At 41.8% G+C, this 20,813-nt stretch overlaps 1 protein-coding gene across 1 annotated transcript in view; it reads right to left on the minus strand.

Moving 5' to 3' along the window:
* Positions 1-3,147: 3,147 nt before the first annotated feature.
* Positions 3,148-20,813, minus strand: part of Ccdc160 (coiled-coil domain containing 160) — an 82,299-nt gene continuing 64,633 nt past the window's right edge. The window contains exon 3 of the mRNA XM_085684402.2: positions 3,148-3,298. Coding sequence (XP_085540528.2) covers positions 3,260-3,298 — 39 coding nt within the window. The 3' untranslated portion in view covers positions 3,148-3,259. The remainder of the gene's footprint in view (positions 3,299-20,813) is intronic.

Consider the following 20,813-nt stretch of genomic DNA (forward strand, 5'->3'; position numbering starts at 1 on the left):
TTTCAGAAGCAAGCAGCCCCTTTGTCGGCTACACAGTGACAGTATAGTTTCTCACTTTCTGAGCTGTTTTGCATTCTCTCCATAGACTCTTTTAAGAAATGGAATTTTTCCAATTTAATGGAGTTTCATTCATTCGCTTTGTCTGATGCCTCTGTTTTTTTAAGCAATTGCCCCTTTGCCTATGTTGCCCACAAAGGTGGCCACCATCAACTTGACATTACCACTACTCTCAGACCTTTCGTGAAGCTGAAGACAATGAAAAAGACCAAGAGACTCATCCCCCACCAGTCAGATGGATATGTCAAAATGAAGTGCAATTCCTGAAAACCCAAAGGCACTGACAATCGGGATGCATTGATGACTCAAAAGCCAGATCCTGATGTCAAACACCAGTTTTTGGAGCCCCAAGAATGCAGACCAGTGACTTCTGGGAGCTCCCGGTTCCTTGTGTCAAGGAGCTGAAAACACTGCTGCTGTACAGCAGATCTCACCGTGCTGAGTTTGCTCATGTTTCCTCCAAGAACTACAAAGCCAACAGGGAACTGAGCAGGTGAGTCGGCCACTAGACTGACCCATCCCTACGCCAGGTTGTGCAGTCTAGGAAAAGTAGACAACTCAAGTGCCTACTTATTTATTTATTTATTTATTTATTTATTTATTCTTAGATGAAACCACAAAAGTTACTCTCTGGAGAAAGAAAGAATGTATCCCTTCCGCCAAGGCCATGAAGATATTCTCTTTGGTTTTATTTATTTATTTATTCTCGTTTTACATTTGAAGCTGATATTTGTGTGTGATGTGAGGTAGGGGATAAATATCCATTTATTTAAAATTATAAGAGTAGCATCTATTGGATTTATTTCCCCACATTTTACTTCATCAACACCTTTGTTATAAACCAAATGTCAATGTGTGCTCACGCGTGCACGTGTTCAAGTGTGTGTCCTTCACCTGAGATCTTAATCTGTTAATCTTTCTGTGCTACCTGGTTTAATTGCTCCAGATTTATAATTACCCTCAATGTATTACAATATTATTTTGTGATGTCACACAGATTTGAATGATTGGAGAAGAGGACTTGGAGTTAACAGTTTGAGAACGGCTGAGACCCTGGGTTGGGAGGGGCACTTTCCCTTTCCCTCTTCTGTGCCCAAGTCTCCAAATAAACAATAACCAGCTGTTAGGGAGCAGGCCAGATAGTGACCAGGGGACAGAGGAAGGAGGCAGAGTCAGAGCTACAGTGAAGAAACAATTGTGTGGCCAATGTCCAAGACAATGGCTGAATGAGTTTGCTTTCCCCTCTGGGCTTGGATAAATTATAGAGATAAGCCATTCTTGCCTGGAGATGAGGCTCAGGGGAGAAGCCATTCTTTCTCTTTTGTTCCAGAGCATTTGCATCCATCCCAGCTTTCCTTTACCTTAGGGGAGAAGGGAATAGTTGCTTTCCTGAATTACAATCAGGCCCGGGGCATCAAATTCTGGATCTCCCCCCCACCCCCCCCCCCCCGTGCTATTATGGGATTCCTTTTAAATTTAAATTTAATTTTAACATATATTTATTTGGGGTGTGTGTGTGTGTGTGTGTGTGTGTGTGTGTGTGTGTGTGTAGTACGCCACAGCAAATATCTGGGTTGTTTCTTTCCTTTGATCAGGTAAGTTCCAGGTCAAGTCCTCAGGCTTAGCTGCAAGCACTCTTCCCAGCCGAGTCATCTTGCTGGCTCTATCATGGCATTCTTTAAGTCTTCTCTGAATGCCTGAAATGAAGGTAGGTATCTTTCAACAGCTACTTCAGGGGGAGCTGCATGACCTAGTGATTCATCATCAGCCACAACTTAGGTCACCCACGGTCATTGTCTTCACATCTTTAGGGCTGCCGTATTGGTTTGTGCTGCACCATTATGCAGTGCTGGTAACCATCTCCTGGCTCTTTACACCCACTGTCCAGATCATACCCATGGCTCTTGCCTACCCCTCTAAGTCTTCTCAGGCAGCTGCTTCCACATGTAGCTTACGAAGCAGGTCAGCTCCAGATGGGTCCGTTCTTCAGAGTGTGATGAAACAACCAGGAGCTTGGTGGAGCAGACACCTCCATGTGCAGTTTGGCATATCAAGGTTCTGGTTAAGAGCTTCCATATAGTGGTTTACAGCTTGGGGGTAGCCCTTTTCTGAAAGTATTGGCCACCACTGTTCCTCTCCAAAGCAAAGTGGGAGTTTAGGTAGACCACCAGTTCTTGCTCCTTCCATTTCTTCCTGCCTGATGCCATTTCTTTAGATTCATTTGTTTTTATTTAACGCATACGAAGGTTTTGGCTGCATGAGCATCATGTGTATGCAATGTCTGAAGAGGCCAGAAGAAGTTTCAATCCCCTAGAACTGGAGTTACAAGATAGTTGTGGGTGTTAGGAGTTTTAACCTGCATCCTCCAGAAGAGCACTTAATGCTCTTAACCTCTGATCCATTTCTTCAGCTCCCTGTGGCCATTTCTTGAGAAAGTCTGGGGTTTAGAGCCAGAGACTTGCGGCAGAAGAGGATGGCATCCTTGTACTTTGCTTCTTTGTTTTAGGAACTGCCAATCTGAGCATAAGCCTCGGCAATCTAGCCATAGTCTTCTCTGCACAAGGACTTTCTCATTCAGCACTAGGTATTTACTATAGTCTTCTTTCTTAAAATACAGCACTGCATCACTGGTGATGCAAGCCATCTTGGTTGAGTCTACATCTCAACTCTGTTCTAATGTTTCAAGACAGTGAGTGACCTTGGGGTGTAAGTCAGTTGGTAGAGGGCCTTTCATCAGGTAGGCAGCTCCTGAATCTCTTTTAATGCCTGCTTCTTGTTCTCTGGTAGAACATTGTCTCTTAGCTCTAAGTTGGTCTCCTTTCTTGGGGAGGAGGAGCAAGCAGCAATGGTACCACAGCTTCTTTCTCCTCATCTGTACTGTCCAAATCAACCCCGGAAAGCAACCCAGAATGCAGGGTCCAGGACCTTGTAGTCTCATGCCTAGGTTCAAAGGCCTGTTTTGTTTTGTTTTGTTTTTACATAATTCTTTATTGAGTCTTTGGGAGTTTCACATAATGCACCCAAATCCCACTCTCCTCACAGTTCCTCCATATCCTCCCTCATCCCTGCAGCATCACCCCACAAAAGAAACACTGCCCCCCCCAAATCAATTAAAAATAAAACACACACAAAAAGCTACCTCATTCCTCTATCTTTCCAAAACCTCTTCATTCATCCAAGTGGCATCCGGAACTGTGGTGTGTCATGCAGTATATATACGCTTTTGTCCAATCAGCCACACCTGCAAAATGTTCATTGCAATGAGTCACTGGTCTGGTTCAAGGCCTCCGACACACCATCATCACTGACCCCTCGCCAAAACTCCTCTCAGGTATCCTATGTTGCTGAGTCATGGAGATCCGGCGGTTCTCATTTTGCAGGACCAGTTTCGTCACACACCCCAGTAGGTCATGGGTGGGTAGATTTTAGGGTGGGCCAACCCAAGACCCAGGATGTGGGTCTGGGTGGTAACTGAGCTGGTCATTATGGTCACTGCGACCCCCCCCCCCCCCAGGTGAGGGTCAGAGTCAGCTCTCACAAGCCCATGGTGAGAGACGGCCTGTTTTGGAATACCTCTGTCATTTCCAGGTGGGCAGGATTACCAAGAAGCATCCTGATCCCAGGGGTCACTTTCTACTGAGTCACATAAATCAGGCATGTAGAAATGACTCAAGAATTTTCCCTCTGCCAACAGGGCCTCATATTCTGAAGAGCCTCGTTAGCCTGAGGCTCGTAACATGCTTTTATGTTCTCCTCATCGGTTCGCTCGGCTTCTTCACATTGCATTAAGGACTCAAGAATTGGACTGCTTGTGGTGGTGTTTATGTTTAATCCCAGCACTGGGGAGGCAGACATAGGCAGATCACTGGGTCACCGTGAATTCAAGACAAACTTGGTCTATATTGCAAGTTTCAGGACAGCAAGGGCTACATAATGAGACCCTCAAGTCAAAGAAAAGAGAAGGAAGAGAAGGGAGAAGAATAGTAAAATTCAATGTAATACATACAGCTGTAATTGTAGTATGCCTAGAGCAAAACGGGAGTCTGAGCTAGGAGGCTCCCTAGAGGCTTGCAGGGCCAGAGCAAGATGGGATTCTGAGATAGGAGACTTCCTAGAGGCTTGCTGGGATGGAGCAAGATGGGAGTCTGAGATAGGAGATGCTCTAGAGACTTGTAGGACTAGAACAAGATATGAGTCAGAGATAGGAGACTCCAGAAGCTTGCAGGTCAATTACCCTGACTCACACAGCTGCAAACAAGAGACCCTGGCTCAAACAAGGTGGAAGGCGAGGGAAACACCTCACCTTTGTCCTTTGATCTCCAAGTGTGCACCATGGCATGCACGAACACAAGCATGCACGCTCACAACATATGCATGCGTATCATAGGAAAAGACGAAAAGAACTCAGGAGTTGCTGCTTTTGGCAAGTAGCACTGGCTCCAGTCAGACTTCTGCTCACCAGTTTTGCTGACATTCCCATACTGCTTCCGCTAGTTCTCTTTCTTGGCACCAACTGCAGGGTGATTGCTGCATGGCTTGTGGTTCTGGGAACCTAGTTCAACTGCCTCAGAGTAGCACTGTAATGCATGGTCACTGTCATTGGCAACCAGGACATTTTTGCCTTTAGCTCATCCACCTGCTTCACAGCCTTGCCCAGAGTCCCACTGAATCAAATCCACTAGCTAATACTGTTCTTTTTTGATATCATGTTGGCTATTCTTGGCACTTTTCATTTTCATATTAATAATAGAATCAATGTGCCAATTTTTATAAATTAGCATGTGTTAACTGTATATATAAAATAATGAGATTCATTATGGCAGCTTCATAGTTTCATATATAAATATACATACTTGAATCATGTTCTCAGTTATCTCCCCCTCCCTGACTTCCTTCTACATTCCAAATAATCCCTTTCTGCCTTCATGTCTTTTATTTTTATTTGAGATGCCACATGAGAATAAACATATGATTTTTGTCTTTTGGAGTTTATTAAATTTAATTTGACATTGTGATCTCTAGTTTATCCACTTTCCTGCAAATGATATGTTGTATTAATGGTTGAGTAATACTCCATCGAGAACACACATTACATTTTCTTTGTCTACTCATTTGTTGAGGGACACCAAGGCTAAAGATGTTGAATCATTTTTTTCATATTCTTATTGCCCATTTATACTTTAGAAATTTGTCTGTTCAGTTTATTTGCCCATTTATTGATTGGATTACATGCTCTTGGCGCTAATTTTTTAAAAAATATTTTATTTATTTATTTAATTATTTATTTAGTATGTAGGTGTGTATATCTTGGTGTGAGTGCATGCACATGCGTGGGGACTAGGTATGCACCTGTGCACATGCAGAGGGTAGAAGACTGGTGTCCTCCTCTATCTCTCACCACCAATTCCTTAGTTTCTTTGGGACAAGGTCTCCCTCTGCATCTGAGGCTTGGCTTTTCTAAACTAGGCCAGAAGTCAGCAAGCCCTAGAGGTCCTTCTGTCTTCTAATTTCATAGACTTTGTGGTTACAGGTGTGTGTCAGATGTCCAGCTTGTTACATGGATATGGAATTCAAACCTTGGTCCTCATGATTACACAGGAAGTGCTCTTACTTACTGAGCCATCTCTCCAATCCTGCCTAACTTTTTAATTTGTTTACATATTCGGTGAATACCTAACAAAGATTCTCTTCTATGTAAGTTGTCTTGTTAACATTCATTTATTTTTTTTGTGGGCAGCGGAATGCATATACCACATCAGCAAGCATATGAAGGTCAGGAATTAACTCTGTCCTTCTACTGTGTGAACTCTGGGTTTGAACTGGGTCTTTAGATTTGGTAGCAAGTTCCTTTACCCAATGAGTGAGTTATCTCAGAGGCCCAGAGAAGATGCTTTTTCATTTGCTACAACTCCATTCATCAGTTCTCACCATTATTTCTTGAGCTAGCGGTGTCCCATTCAGGATGTCATCTTTTGCTTTAAATTGAGACAGTCTCATGTAGCCCAGGGTTGCTTTCTTTTTTTTAAGATTTATTTGTTTGTTTTTTGTTTATTATGTAAACAAGACTACATGTATACCTACAGTCCACAAGAGGACATCACATCTCATTACAGATGGTTGTGAGCCACCTTGTGGTTGCTGGAAATTGAACTCAGGACCTCTAGAAGAGCAGTCGGTGTTCTTAACCCCTGAGCCATCTACCCAGCCCTCCCCCCCAACACACACACGTGCTTTAAACTCACTATCTAGCAAAGGTTGGCCTTAAATTCCTGATTCTTTCCCCTCTACCTTCCTAGTTCTGACAGTACATATGTGCACCAGTATGCCAACTTTATGTGGTTCTGGAAATGGGACTCAGGATTTTACACATATTTGGCCAGCACTCAATCAATTGAGCTCCTCCTGCATCAGCATCTTGACATGTCTGTCTTGTGTTTTCCACTAGGAGTTCCAATATTTCGGACCTAACTGTGGCTCTGTGGTATAACTTAAAACCAGAATTTGATGTTTCCCTGGTTAATTGAGCCTTCTACCACTATAAAATGTTCTTCTGTATCTCCAGCAATGCTTTTATAGTGTGACAGTTTCACCAACTTTTTCAGGCTTTAGTGTATACTGAAGGTACCCCTCTCCATTCTTTGCCTTTCAACATTGTATTTAAGATAGATCTTTTGTATGCTGTGTGGAGTAGTTGGGTTTTATTTTTATCCTGACAATTTGGATTGTTTGATTGGCATGTTTAATATATTTACATTAAAAATAGTCTTAGTGAGATAGAATTCAGATATTACAGGATTCATAGGAAGTGTACAGTTCAACATCTTTCCACGCATTATGAGAGCTTCAAGTGCATCAGCAGGCTAAATTGCAGAATTTTTCATTATCAGTCTATTCACATTGAATTAAATGAACAGCACTTAGGCTTGTTTCTCAATGGAAGCCCTTTGTTGTTTCAAAAAGATCTTAAATTGTTCTTCTGATTCAGGACCTTGGATTAATCCAATCTTATTTATCAGCCTGCTGCACGGTTCCTTTTTCAGAAACATAGACCTATTCAAAAAGCTTTAGGATCGTCTTGCTTTTGAGTATTCAATATTTTCTTCCAAGTTTAATTTAAAATCTATGACCTCCATAAGCTCATAGATTTAAATGCTTCATCATTCGGGAGCAGTGCTATTTGAAAGGATTAGGAAGTGACCTTGTTAGAGGAGTGTGTCACCGGAGGTGGGCTTTGAGGCTCCAAACTCCAGGCTAAACCCAGAGTCTCTCTTTTTCTCTGCCTGTGGACCAGGATGGAGCTCCCAACTACTTGTCCAGTGCCATTGCTATGTGTACTGCCATGCTTCCTGCCACGATGATAATGGACTAAGCCTCTATAACTGTAAGCACGCCCACAATTAAATGCTTTCTTTTATAAGAGTTGCCTTGGTCATAGTGTCTCTTCACAGCGATAGAATAAACACTAAGATACTCTCTAAATCAACACGATTGGCATACACATGAACTCACAGAGATTGAGGCAGTGTGTCCAGGGCCTGCACTGGTCTGTACCTGATGGGGACTTAGAACTAAAAGGAAAAGTAGACAGGCCTTCATCCCTAACCCAGAAGCTATTTCCAATTGATAACCACTTGAAAGTCAAAATTTAGTTTCCTCTGAGGGAGTCTCACTGGGGAAACAAACTGCTCTTAAGAGTAGGCTGCGTGCCCACTGGTAGATGGCCAGCGGAAAATGAATTCAATGGTGTCTGTGGAGGATCTTTGGCTCATACTATCACATCAGGGCTTTTCTTTTTCTTTTTAAAAAATTTTATCTTGTTATAGTCGCTGGTGGTGTACGCCTTTAATTCCAGCATGTGGGAGGCAGAGGCAGGTGGATCTCTAAGTTTGAAGCCAGCCTGGTCTACAGAACTAGTTATAGGACAGCCAGGGCTACAAAAAGAAATCTTGTCTCCAAAAACATATATAAAATCATATTATTCTTTATTGTTATTTTTATTATATATATAATATATTTTTTCTCTCCTTTTCCCCACAGGTCCTTCATGTATACATTATGACTTTCAATTTAGTATTTTTATAGGATTCCTGAGCATGTGAACAAGTAACTCTCTGCTCCTCGCGTCTTCTCTTGGGCTCTTTTCCTTTCATTTGTTTGTTCTGTCCTATTCCAATGTGTTAGGTTTTGTTTTAGCTTACTATGTTTTATTTTATCATTATTATTATCCCTTAGAAGCCTGTTTGTTTTCTAATGAGAGACAGACAGAGGATGGGTCCAGATGGAAAGGGGAGGTGGGGAGGAACTGGGAAGGAGAGGGAGCCGTAGTCAAGATATATCATGTGAGAATAAAATCTTTCTTCAATAAAAGAAAAAACTCCTTAGACCTTCTCCAAAGGCCTTGGACCTTCCCCAAAGCAATGTGCCTTACCCTCTCTGAGGAATGGATAGGGGTAGGGGGAGATGGAGGGAGTTGGAGGAGGGGAAGGAGAGGTAACTGGTTTTGGTATGTAAAATGAAAAATATAGTTTGTTTTCTTAAAAATAAATGGGAAAACCCCCAATTTTGTGTTTGTGTACGTGGGAGCCTGGAGACCTGCATTGTATGCCTGCTTCAATCAGTCTTTACCTTGTTTTTGTTACATTTATTTGTGTGCTTGTGCGCATTCACGAGTGCACACCTGTGTGGGGGCGGGGACAGGAAGAGAGCAGCTTTCAGGGGTTGCTTGTCTCTTCCCACCATGTGGGTCCTGAAAATCAAACTCAGGTCGACAGACTTGGCGGTAATTGCCTTAACCTGCTAAGCTATCTCACCAACCTTTCACCTTAGCTTTTGAGACAGGGCCTCTCACCAAACCGAGTGTTTGCTGACACAGTGTTGCTAGTGTGCTGCCCAACAAGGCCCAGAGCCCAAGGGTTCTCCTGACTCCGCTTCCCCAGGATTGGGGTTACAAGTGAGCACCTCTTTGCTCAGCTTTTGTTGTTTTCTGAGACAGGGTTTCTCCGTGAAACAGCCCTGGCTGTCCTGGAACTTGCTCTGTAGACCAGGCTGGCCTCGAACTCACAGAGATCTGCCTCTGCCTTCCGAGCACTGGGATTAAAGACGTGCACCACCATCACCCAGCTATGTGCTCAGCTTTCAGGTGGGTGCTGGGGGTCTAGACTTAGGTCTTCCTTCTTACATGTCAAGTATTTTACTGACTTAGACATTCTTCTAGTCTGCCTTTAAAAAACTGCTTTGAGACAAGAACTCAGAGACCCCAGGCTGCCACTGAACTTACTATGTAGCTGAGGATGAATTGAACTGGGCTTTCCACTTGTAGCTCTTGGATGCTGGAGTGGCAGATGTGTGGTATCACCTGACTGGAAGATATTGGGAGGCTGTGTATGGATGAGGGCAGGAGTGGCGGGTTAGAAGTCTCTGTCCTTTCCTCTCAATTTTGCTGTGAATCCTAAAATCGGTCTTCAATTCTCTTTTTAAAAAAAACTAAACAAACACAAAGAGGACACTGACTGCATTTTCTAGAACATTTCTATCATAATAGATACTGGAGCGAAAGCAATTTTCCCGTAATTGCCACACCAACCCTCTGAAGTGGATACACTGCACTGATGAGAAGCATCCCTGCACTTTAGAGAGGGGAACTAATTTGCCCAAGGTTACCCAGCTCGCTAGAGGCAGAATCATGCTATTTCCACCATGCCCTAATGCCTCCCCCTAAGTATAGACCTCAACCCGGAGAGCCCGCTCATCATGTGGAAGGCCGCAGCACTGAGACCAGCTGTGTTGACAGCAAATGGGAACCGTAATGAAACGGCTGGAGGCATCGCCATAAATATGTCCTCAATTTTAACCTTAATAAACTGTAGAGAGTTTTGAGGTAGGGAACAGGTGCTAGTTTTAAGACCTGGCCTGCTGCAGCTTTCGAAGCTAATTCGTTTTTCCCCCCTCTAGTTACTCTTAGGATGGTTGCCTTTAAGTAAGGAATGGTAGTGTTTGCCTGTAATCCTAGGATTTGGGGGATGGAGGCAGGAGGATTTCAAATTTCAGGCCAGCCTGAGTTATATAGAGATACTCTGAGTCAAATTTTTTTTTTTAAAAAAAAAAGTCTTTATGTGTGTGTACACGCATGCATGCTCTCCCTCTCTCTCTTGCATACATGTGTGCATGTGCTCACCCATGTAAGCATGTGTAGGGGCCGGAGGCTGAGTCAATGCCCAGCGTTTTCTCACCTCTGTTGCTCTCCACCTGATTTTTTTGAGATGGAGTCTCCCTCAGAAACTGGAGATCACTGCTGTTTTGTTAGCTAGATGGGTTGGCCAATGAATCCCTGAGATCTGCCTGTCTTCATCCCCCCAGTGCCGGGGTAACAAACAGATAGGTACAACCACACCCAGATTTTATGTGGGTGCTGAAAATCTGAACTTAGTTCCTCAAACTGTGCAGCAAACATTTTATCTACTGAGATGCCTGTCCAAGCCAAGATTTCTTAATATATGTATATATATATATATATATATATATATATATATATTGAGAATTTCATACGTGAGTAGTGTATTTGACCATTTCCACCCCTTTCCCTCCTCTGGCTCCTTCTGAGTCCTTCCACACCTCTCAGATTTATGACTTCTTCTTTAATTATTATTATGTTTCATTTATACATCTATATTCATGTGTGTGCATGCACACGCTTGTGTGCATGTCTGTATTTGTGTGTCTGTGTGTGTCCACGTGTGTGTCTGTGTGTAAATGTTTGTTGTGTGTATGTGTATGTTCTGGGTTGACTATGTGGGGTTGGATAACTGACTCTTCTCTCAGCAACCACTGACTGCCTGTTGCTCAGCATTTAGGAATGGGACCTTGGGAACTTGTGAGACACCCTCCTCTCATCAGCATTGTGGATGCTACATATAAAAATTACAGGGACTTTTCTTTCATTGACAGTTGGCATTCTGACTGGGTTGAGATGGAATTACAATGTAGGTTTTATTTGTATTTCTTTTTTTGATGACTACAGGTCAGAACATGGTCCAAGAATGGAGCCATATAAGGAGAATTCTGAATGCTTGTGAGAAAACTCCAAGACACTAAGACAAGGGTCTTATGACCTCAGTTTCTTCAAAAACACAGAACTCTTCTTGGGATATGCTTTTCTGTCACTCCTAAAAGTAGCAGACAGGAGTGAGTTTACTTCAGATTATTTGTTAGAACTGGCTATTGTTTTTTGTTTATATGCCTCTATGGGAAAACATGCTTTTGCCTCGTGCAACTTGACCTTTGCATGTGACTTGCCCTTCTATCTGTACACATTATTCATATGACTCCTCTTAACCCTCAGAGGATAAATTGTCTGATGCTTTAAATAAAGTTGGCTATTGCATGAGACTTTGGTCCACCTCATTTATTGGTTCCATTCTCCCAAGTTCCACCTCCTCTAGAGCAAGAAATTTGAATACATTTCCATTTGTTTATTAGCCATTTCTACTTCTTGTTTGAGAACTGTCTGCTCATTTCATTAGACCATTGGTTGATTGAGTTGCTTGACTTCTTTAGTTTTAAAAATATTTTCATGTTTACTTTATGTATATGGGTGTTTTGCAGGCATGTATGTCTGTGTATTTCTTGTGTGCCTGAGGTCCAAGGACATCAGAAGAGAGTGTCAGATCCCCTGGAACTAAAACAGGAGTTATAGATGGTTGTGAGTCACTATGAACCAATCCCTCCAGGTCTGTAATTTCGTTTTTTGAGTTCTTTGCATATTCTAGGTATGACTCCTCTTTCAGATGTATAGTCTGCAAAGACTTCCTCCCATTCTGTTTGCAATCTCTCCACTCGGTTAATTGTTTCTTTTGTTGTGCTTAAGATTTTTAAACTCAGAGGATTCTATTACTGGAGACAATTGCATGAAGGGAATCAAGTCAGCTTCAGAAAGACTAATGTGCCATATTTTCTCTCATTTATGTCTCCTAGATTGTATGATACACAAAATCATCTATGTTCAGATGAACAGAAAGTACAAATAAAATGTCTAAGGGAACAAAGAGCTCTCCAATGGAGAGAGGATGATAAAGAAAGAGACCAGAGTAGCAGAGTGTGTAATGAGAGGAGAAAATGCTGAAAGCACATGATATGTTTGCATGCAAATTATTTTACATAACAATGTAATAAAATTTAACAGGAAAAGGAGGGGTTCAGACTTTTAGAATGATGGGTGGAATGGGTGAGTCTGATCAGTCAGATCTAGGCAGAATGTGAGCTCTGGAAGGTTCTGATTCAGTTTGGATCCCTCTTGTTCCACAGCAGTTCCTTCCTCAGGGGACTGTAAGGCTTCCTGCAGTTCTCCCTCTATCAAGTCCTCATGTTCTTTGAGACCCTGGTAGTAGCCATAAAAACTTTGCTACGATTTTCAATTTTATCTGTTAGATTTTCGTGTGGTTGTGGGACAATGGTCTTGTGCTCTGCAACGATTTGTCACTTGTACTGGTTTAAAAAAATGCTGCTTAGCTAGTAGCCAGGCAGTAAGTACAGGCAGGGTGACCAGAACAGGAGAATTCTGGGAAGAAGAAAGACTCAGTCTGCAGTCATCACTGAGACGCAGAGGAAGTAAGATAGAATGCCTCACTGATAAAGGTACTAAGCCATGTGGCTAACACAGACAAGAATTATGGGTTAATGTAAGATGTAATAGTTAGTTAACAAGAATACCTGAGCTAATAGACCAACCGATTTATAATTAATGTAGATCTCTGTGTGTTTCTTTGGGACTGAATGACTGTGGGATTGGGCAGGACAGAAACCTCTGTCAGCACTCATGTAGCATCATCTTTATCTGTCTTTCTGTCTCCACCCAACTTATTCTCCATTCTGCTTGCAGACTAGAAAATAAAACATGTGCCCCATCACCCTGTCCTCCTGCTTGAAGTGGTCACTTTATGCATAGGTGTCCAACCTTCTGACATTGCAACAGCAGGCCATCATCTACATAGTTCACACTGCAGAACACCACCACCAAGCTAAACAATAAAAATTGCAGCCAGGTGGTGTGGTGGCACAGGTCTCTAATCCTGGCACTCGGGAGGCAGAGGCAGGCAGATCTCTGAGTTTGAGGCCAACCTGGTCTATATGAGTTCCAGGTCAACCAGAGCTGTTATACAGAGAAACACTATCTAAAAAAGATTACAAAGAAATCTCTAAGTATATTAGGTAAGTTTATAATCTTGTGTTAGGCCATATTCAGCCCTGTCCTGGGCTGCATGGACCCATGGGATCTATCTACAAGGTCCCGTGTGTCTGAGACCCAGATTAGTGTTCCCCTTCCAACAACAGCATGCCTCTTCTTTCAGCCTACAGCCCAGCATGCCCAAACACATAAAACTAAGTCAATCCAAAAAAAAAGAAGAAAAGAAAAGAAAAGGAAAATAATGGATGTAAGCTACATGTTTTAGATTCCTGTATGGAAAATGGAACTGGCTTCACTAACTGTTATTGCAGATATTTAAGCACTAGTTAGACAACAATTCAGTGAGCACATCACAAGGGGCATTGTAGGCAAACATGGATACTCCCGAAGACCCTTAAGATCGGTCAGTTCTTACAGCATCCATAAGCAATGCTTTGCTGTGTCCTAGAGAGAGACAGCCTTCACAGTTCTTCATCAAATAGTACTTGGAACTGAATAGAATGCAGCCAAGTGTAGGTAACTTTGTTTGTATCACAGCTATTTACAAGTAACCACATCATTTTAATCCACCAATCACTACTCCACCTCCTCTACTCCTGGATGTAATTTCAGACCAAAATGATGGCTTCAACTTCTTGTGCTACAGAGGCTGAGGGAAGTCTGAAGAGTTATTACAGAAACATTCAAGATGTTCCTGAGTTCTTTTTAAAACCAGAGTAATTTTGGAAGGAAAATATTGTCTCAAAATGTTCCTATCTATCTATCTATCTATCTATCTATCTATCTATCTATCTATCTATCTATCCATTCATTTATTTTTATTTTTATTTTTGGTTTTTGAGACAGGGTTTCTCTGTGTAGCCCTGGATGTTCTGAAACTTTACTCTGGCCTCAAACTCACAGAGATCCATCTGACTCTGCTTCCAGAGTGCTGGAATTAAAGGCCTGTGTCACTTTCACGTGGTTAAAATGTCCATCTAAATTCAGGAGTGGCTCCTGAGACTAAAATCCAAGTTTGGCTGAGTCTTTTTGTTTGTTTGTTTTTTAAGACAGGGTTTTTTCTGTGCACCAGGCTGACCTTGAACTCACAGAGATCCACCTGCCTCTGCCTCCTGAGTGCTGGGATTAAAGTCGTGTGACACCACCACCTGACTTGGTTGAGTCTTCTTCAAGAGTTCAAAATGATTAAGAAAGCTCTTAATTTTGTAGATTTTTATAGACTATGGCTTAGGAGTTCATAAGCTGTGACTACTACATGGAGAAAACGTGGGCCAGGGATTTTGACTTACTAAATGACCCAAAGACCTGCTTTTTGTCATTTGAAATATAGTGAGAAGCACAATGAACCAAAACACATGGTTTCACAGAAAAACGTATGATGCTTTATTTTCATTACTCCCAGAAAGAGTAATGCTCCAAAGAGAAAAAACATTCTCTTGTAAATATAACAAATAAATGAATAGATAGCGACTTGACTGCATCTTTCTGATGGGGTGCTTAGCTCATGTCCACAAAACCAATATATAGCAAGACAATGCTATTTTGTTAATTCTTTGAGAATTCATACTGTGTAATTTGATCATACTCATACCCTACTCCTCTCCCCAATTCCTCCTAGATCCACTTCCCATCTTCCCACACCATTTGTGACTGAGCATTCCACTGACGCTTATTCTTGAAATCTGAACAGTTATGAATTTTTTACATTAACCACTGACCTGCACAAAGAAACTTCACTGTTGAGGTCTTAGCCCAAATGGGGTGCAATATTTGTTTACACTGAAAAGATGTGTCCTTGCCTAAGGTGCCTGCTGATTAGCTTAATAAAGAGCTAAGTGTCCAATATGTAGGCAGGAGAGAAGAGGCAGAACTTCTGGCCAGAGAGAGAGAAACTGGAGGAGGAGTCTAGGCACGTAGTTTGTCAGCAAGCCCAGAGAGGAAACAGGAGGTGTGGGATGGGAGAAAGGTAATGTCACGTAGCAGACTATAGATTAATATAACTAGGTTAATTTAAGCTTTAAGAGATAGTTGAGAACAAGCATAAGCTAAGGCCAACCTTTCGTAGTTAATAATAAGTATCCGTGTTGTTATTTGTGAGCTGGTGCCCCATAGAAAAAAATCAGATATACCCAAACACCTAAGTATTCTGTGAGCACAGAGATAAGAATTTAGAGGATTAGTGTCCATTTAGCAGACTCATAGTAATAGATTCACCTGGGTCCTTTGAGGTTCTCAACTATAAGTTCTGGGGCAGATTTTCAATACCAGGCATGTGCTTCCTTGTAAACAGAAGTTTCTGTTCTGCCCAGTCCCACATTTGTTCACTCCCAAATAAACACACAAAATTTATGTTAATTATAAACTGTTTGGCCTATTTCTCAGGCTTATTACTAACCAGCTCTTATGACTTAAATTCACCAATAATTCTTGTCTATGTTTAGGCATGTGGCTTGGTACCTTTTCTCAGTGAGGCATTCTCATCTTGCTTCCTCTGCAACAGGCTGGTGACTCATTCTCTGTCTTTTCTCTTCCCAGAATCCTCCTAGCCTGGTGGTCCCACCTATACTTCCGACCTGGTTACTGGCCAATCAGCATTTTATCAAACCAGTATGAATGACAAATCTTTACAGTGCACAAGAGCATTAGCCCACAGAACTTCCAGTTGTAGAATTAGCCTTAAATCCAATCAGAAAGTGTTGGTTGCCCTATAACATTCACACCACTGCTGCGTCAATGGGCATCAATGCCACACTGGTCACAATTGGAGTTCACAAGTTTCACAGCCAGGTAAAACTACTGATGACTTTTCTCCTCCAGTAGCCGACACAGCACCTTCCAGTACCATGAAAGCTAGCCATCATGCAGGAAACTTGCTGGTCAGCACCAACATGGCTTTTTCATGTCCTGTGACCAGAGTGGGTGGTGTCTTCCACAATAGTGCTGTATTATCATGGTCTGGCAAAGAGCAATGACAATACCCTGTATTGTCTGGGGATCTTCAGGACACCCTGCACCAAGAATTTGAAGAAAGGTATCCCACATCTGACACTGGGCTTTTTATTTGGCAGCCTATGGATTCTAGGAGGAACATCATCCCCAATGTAGGATAGCTCTAATTAGACTCACTTACATGAATATGAATGATACCTACTATATGTATGAATATATATATGTGAGTATGAAGCTTATAAAATAGTAGTTTCCATGTGACTTTTTCAAATATCTTTAGCATTAGTTTTACATTCCACACCCCCTCCTCCACACTACTCTCCCATCCCTTTCCCCCACTTAAACCTCATTTCACATCAGTCCCCTTTTAGATGGGATATTTAAACCATATCCACAAAACCACTATATAATAAGGAAATTATTAATTGTTTAATTATTTTGTTTATTATTCTTTTTTAGGGGTGTTTCTCTGTTTAACATCCCTGGCTGCCCAGGAACTTACTGTGTAGACCAAGGTGGCCTCAGACTCACAGAGATCCACCTGCCTCTGTCTCCTGAGTGCTGGGATTAAAGGCGTGCACCACCACCACCTGGCTATTTATTATTCTTATTCATATGTATGCAATTGTGTTTGAGTGCAGGCACACCCATCCGTGATACATGTGGTGGTCAAAGGACAACTTTGTGGCATTGATTCTCTCCTATCCTCTTTTCATGGGTTCCCAGGGTTGAACTCAGGTTGCCAAGCTCATATGGCAAGCAGTTTACCCGCTGAGCCATTTCCCTGGCCCTGTAACAAGGCATTTTAAATGCTTCTATGACATTGATTACTTTCGCATATATATATATATATATATATATATATATATATATATATAAAAGAGATTCAGAGATCTGGAGAGACGGTTCAGTGGTTAAAAGTAATTACTGATGTTGCAGAGGACCAGAGTTCAGTTCCTAGAATCCACATCAGGTAGCTCACAACTGCCTAGAACTCCAGTGCCAAGGGATCTGGTACACTCTCTTTTTAATTTAAAAAAAAAAAGTTTTATGTTTGCCTGTTTAGTCCGCATGTATGTAGGTACATCACATGCATGAAGTGCCTACAGAGGGCATCACATTTTCTGGAACTGGAGTTACTGCCGTGTTGGTGCTGGGAACTAAACGCTGGTCCTTTCCAAGGGCAATAACTGGCGTTAGCTGCTAAACACTCTCTCCAGCCTCTAAACCATTTTTTTTTTTTAGATTCAGTGATAGTAAAATCCTTCAGTTTTTTTGTGGTTCTGGTGGTGGTTGTTGTTGTTGGTTCTCTGCGTGTGTGTGTGTGTGCGTGTGCGTGTGCGTGTGTGTGTGTGTGTGTGTGTGTGAGTGTTTAAAATAGGGCCTTTTGTAGCCCAGATTGATCTTGAACCATTACAAAGCCAACACTGGTCTTGAAGTTGTTTTGTTCTTCCCACTTTTACTCCATAAGTGCCACCACATGGAGTTCATGCAGTGATTCAACTCAGGATTTTGTGTGTGTTAGGCAAGCAGTCTAATAGAGCCATACCCTCAAGGCCATCCTGCTCAGTTTTTGAAAATTTTGGGCAACATACTAATCACACTTAAAATACTATATATTCTTTATTTATTTATTTTAAAAATATTTATTTATTTTTTATTATGTATACAATATTCTGTCTGTGTGTATGCCTGCAGACCAGAAGAGGGCACCAGACCCCATTACAGATGGTTGTGAGCCACCCTGTGGTTGCTGGGAATTGAACTCATGACCTTTGGAAGAGCAGGCAATTCTCTTAACCTCTGAGCCATCTCTCCAGCCCCTCTATTTTTTAAAAAAAATATTTTTTTTACAGTTTGTTTAACTTTATTTTATGTGCATTGGTGTGAAGGTGTCAGATCCCCTGGAACTGGATCTTCAGACAGTTGTGAGCTGCCATGTGGGTGCTGGGAATTGAACTCAGGACCTCTGGAAGAGCAGTCAGTGCTCTTAACCATTGAGCCATCTCTCCAGCCCCAATACTATATATTCTTAAACTGTCCCAAGAAAATATACTAAATACCTTTATTTTTAAAAAAAACGACTTTTGTGCTGGGTGGTGGCGCACACCTTTAATCTCAGGACTCAGGAGAAAGAGGCAGGTAGATTTCTGTGAGTTTGAGGTCAGTCTGGTCTACAGAGAGAGTTCCAGGACAGCTAGGACTATTACACAGAGAAACTCTATCTTGAAAAACAAAACAAAACAAGAAAAGAGTTTCTGTGGCAACAAATTTATTAATAACTTGATATGCATATTCTATGATAAAGTAAAAAATGTTAAGACATCATATTGCAACCCATATAATTCTTATATAGATAATACATATATAATTTATACATAATTGATTATACATTTATTATATAATTATATATAATAGAGTTTATATATTTTGTATAACATAATAAATATTTATATAATTGTTTGCAAATTAAATTGCTTATGGCTCAAAACAGTGGGAAAGACTTTATCACCAGGAGAGTGACTAGATAGTTTTGAGGAGCGGTAGCACAGGGTGACAGGATCCAATAAAATTGGGGTAATCGCTCTCACGGGTGCATTGGTAGAGCACTTAGACAGCATGCACAGGGCACCAGGTTCCATCACAAACACCACAAAAAGACAGACAGACAAACAGACTTTTATGATGTTGACTAAACTTAAAACAAATGATGTAAGAATTATTTGATCTCTAGATGTATTTGCCATCAGTGTTTATTATAATTTTTTAAAAGCCCAGAGAGATAGCTCAGTGGTCAAAAGCACTTGCTACTTTTTCAGAGAACCTAGGTGCAGCTCTCAGTACCCATATGTTGATTCACAGAATCTGTAACTCCAGTTCCAGGGTACCTGACGCCTTCTTCTGATCTCTGTGAATAGTAGGAACATACATGTTGCATGCACACAAAACACTCATACACACAAAAAGTGAATAAAAAAATAAAAAGAGGTGAATTATTAATATAGACTGCACTGTAGAGAAACCTTGAAAACAGTATACTGAGAATGAGAAGCTAGGCTCAAAAGGTCACACATGGTGTAATTTCATTTATATGAAAAACTCCAGCTAGGCAAATTCACAGAGACAGAAAATAGGTTCGTGTCAATCAGCGGCGAGAATGGGTTTGTGGGAGCAGGGTATAAAGAATGCTTGCTTAGTGGATACATGGCTCCTTCCTGTTCCAATATGTGGGAATGGCACAGAGGTGTGCTTGAACAATGCAAACGTACAAAACATTATTGAAGTGTACACTTTGAAAGAGTTCACTTTAAATGATATGAGCTTTGGCTTAATAAATAAAAGAGACCAAAATGGAAGAAAACAAACAGTTCAGTGGAAGAGTTCAGTTCCCGTGTATCGGTTTTTTTATTAACTGTAAATGTGGGTGAATCTATTGAAAGACCCAAACTGGCAGAGTGGGTAAATGAACATGACTCTTTACAAAAGCCCACTTCAAACATGCTGATATTGGCAGGTGGGAAGTGAAAGGCAGGGAGTCATATGCCACCTAGTCACTGAGCAAACAAAGCAGGAGTAGCTATATTAAAATCAGATAAAGTCAGCTCCAGGGTGGATATTCAAATATTACCGTGGATGAAGACATACGTTGTATAATGACAAAAGGTTCAGCATACCAAGATGACACACTGATCCACAGTATACCTCAAAGAGCAGGGCTTTGAAACGCAGGAAGCCAACACGGACAAACTTTAAGGAGAAATAAACAAACCTGCGGTTCTGCCTGGGCTCTTTGGCAACTGCAGCAACTGCTAGGACTATTGGGTCGACTTTCAGCACACACGCAGAACTGACGAACATCCCTGCAGTCGGCAGGAAGACATCTCCCTGTGGACAGTCATGTTCATGAGCCAAGGAGCATAGGTGGCCTCTGGAACCTGGAAAGTGTAAGAGCTTTCGAATGGAATAAAGCCCTGTTCTGTACAACCTGGCAGGACCTGTTTCAGACTTCTTCTTGTGCATGTGGAGGAGTCATTTTCTGGACTGCCATCCATGCGCCTTTGAGAACAGGATCTCTTCTTTGCCTGGAGCTCATCTACTTGAATAAACCATGCAGTGGTTCCGTGAAAAATGCCTCCTATGGTTTCTAGTATTTGAGCATTTGGTTCCTAGTTGGTGGTACAGTTTGGGGCGGTTTAGGAGGGAAGGCCTTGCTAGAGGAAGTATGTCGGGGGTAGGTTTGGAAACTAATAGCCTTATACCATTTCCAGTGCTCTCCCTCCCCTTCCTCCTCTCGTTCTCTCCCTGCTTCCTGCTTATCCTTGAAGATGTGAGCTCCCATCTTTCTGCTCCTGCAGCCATGCCTGCATGCTGGTTGCTGCCACGCCTCTCTGCCAAGATGGAGTCTCTGATCCCTCTGGGACCATGAGCCAAAATATACTCTTTCTCCCATAAGTTGTTTTTGGTGATGCTGTTTCATTCCTGCAATAGAAAAGTAATACAGACTGTCTGCCCAGTGAGCCCTGGGGATCCTCCCTGCTCTACCTTCTTGTTGCTTGGCTTTTAAGTGTATGCACCTGTCTTAGTGTTCTACACCTGTGAAGAGACACTATGGCCATGGCAACTCTTC

This window comes from Myodes glareolus, chromosome X (assembly GCF_982192425.1).
Source record: "Myodes glareolus chromosome X, mMyoGla1.1, whole genome shotgun sequence".
In the NCBI taxonomy this organism is placed as follows: domain Eukaryota; kingdom Metazoa; phylum Chordata; class Mammalia; order Rodentia; family Cricetidae; genus Myodes; species Myodes glareolus.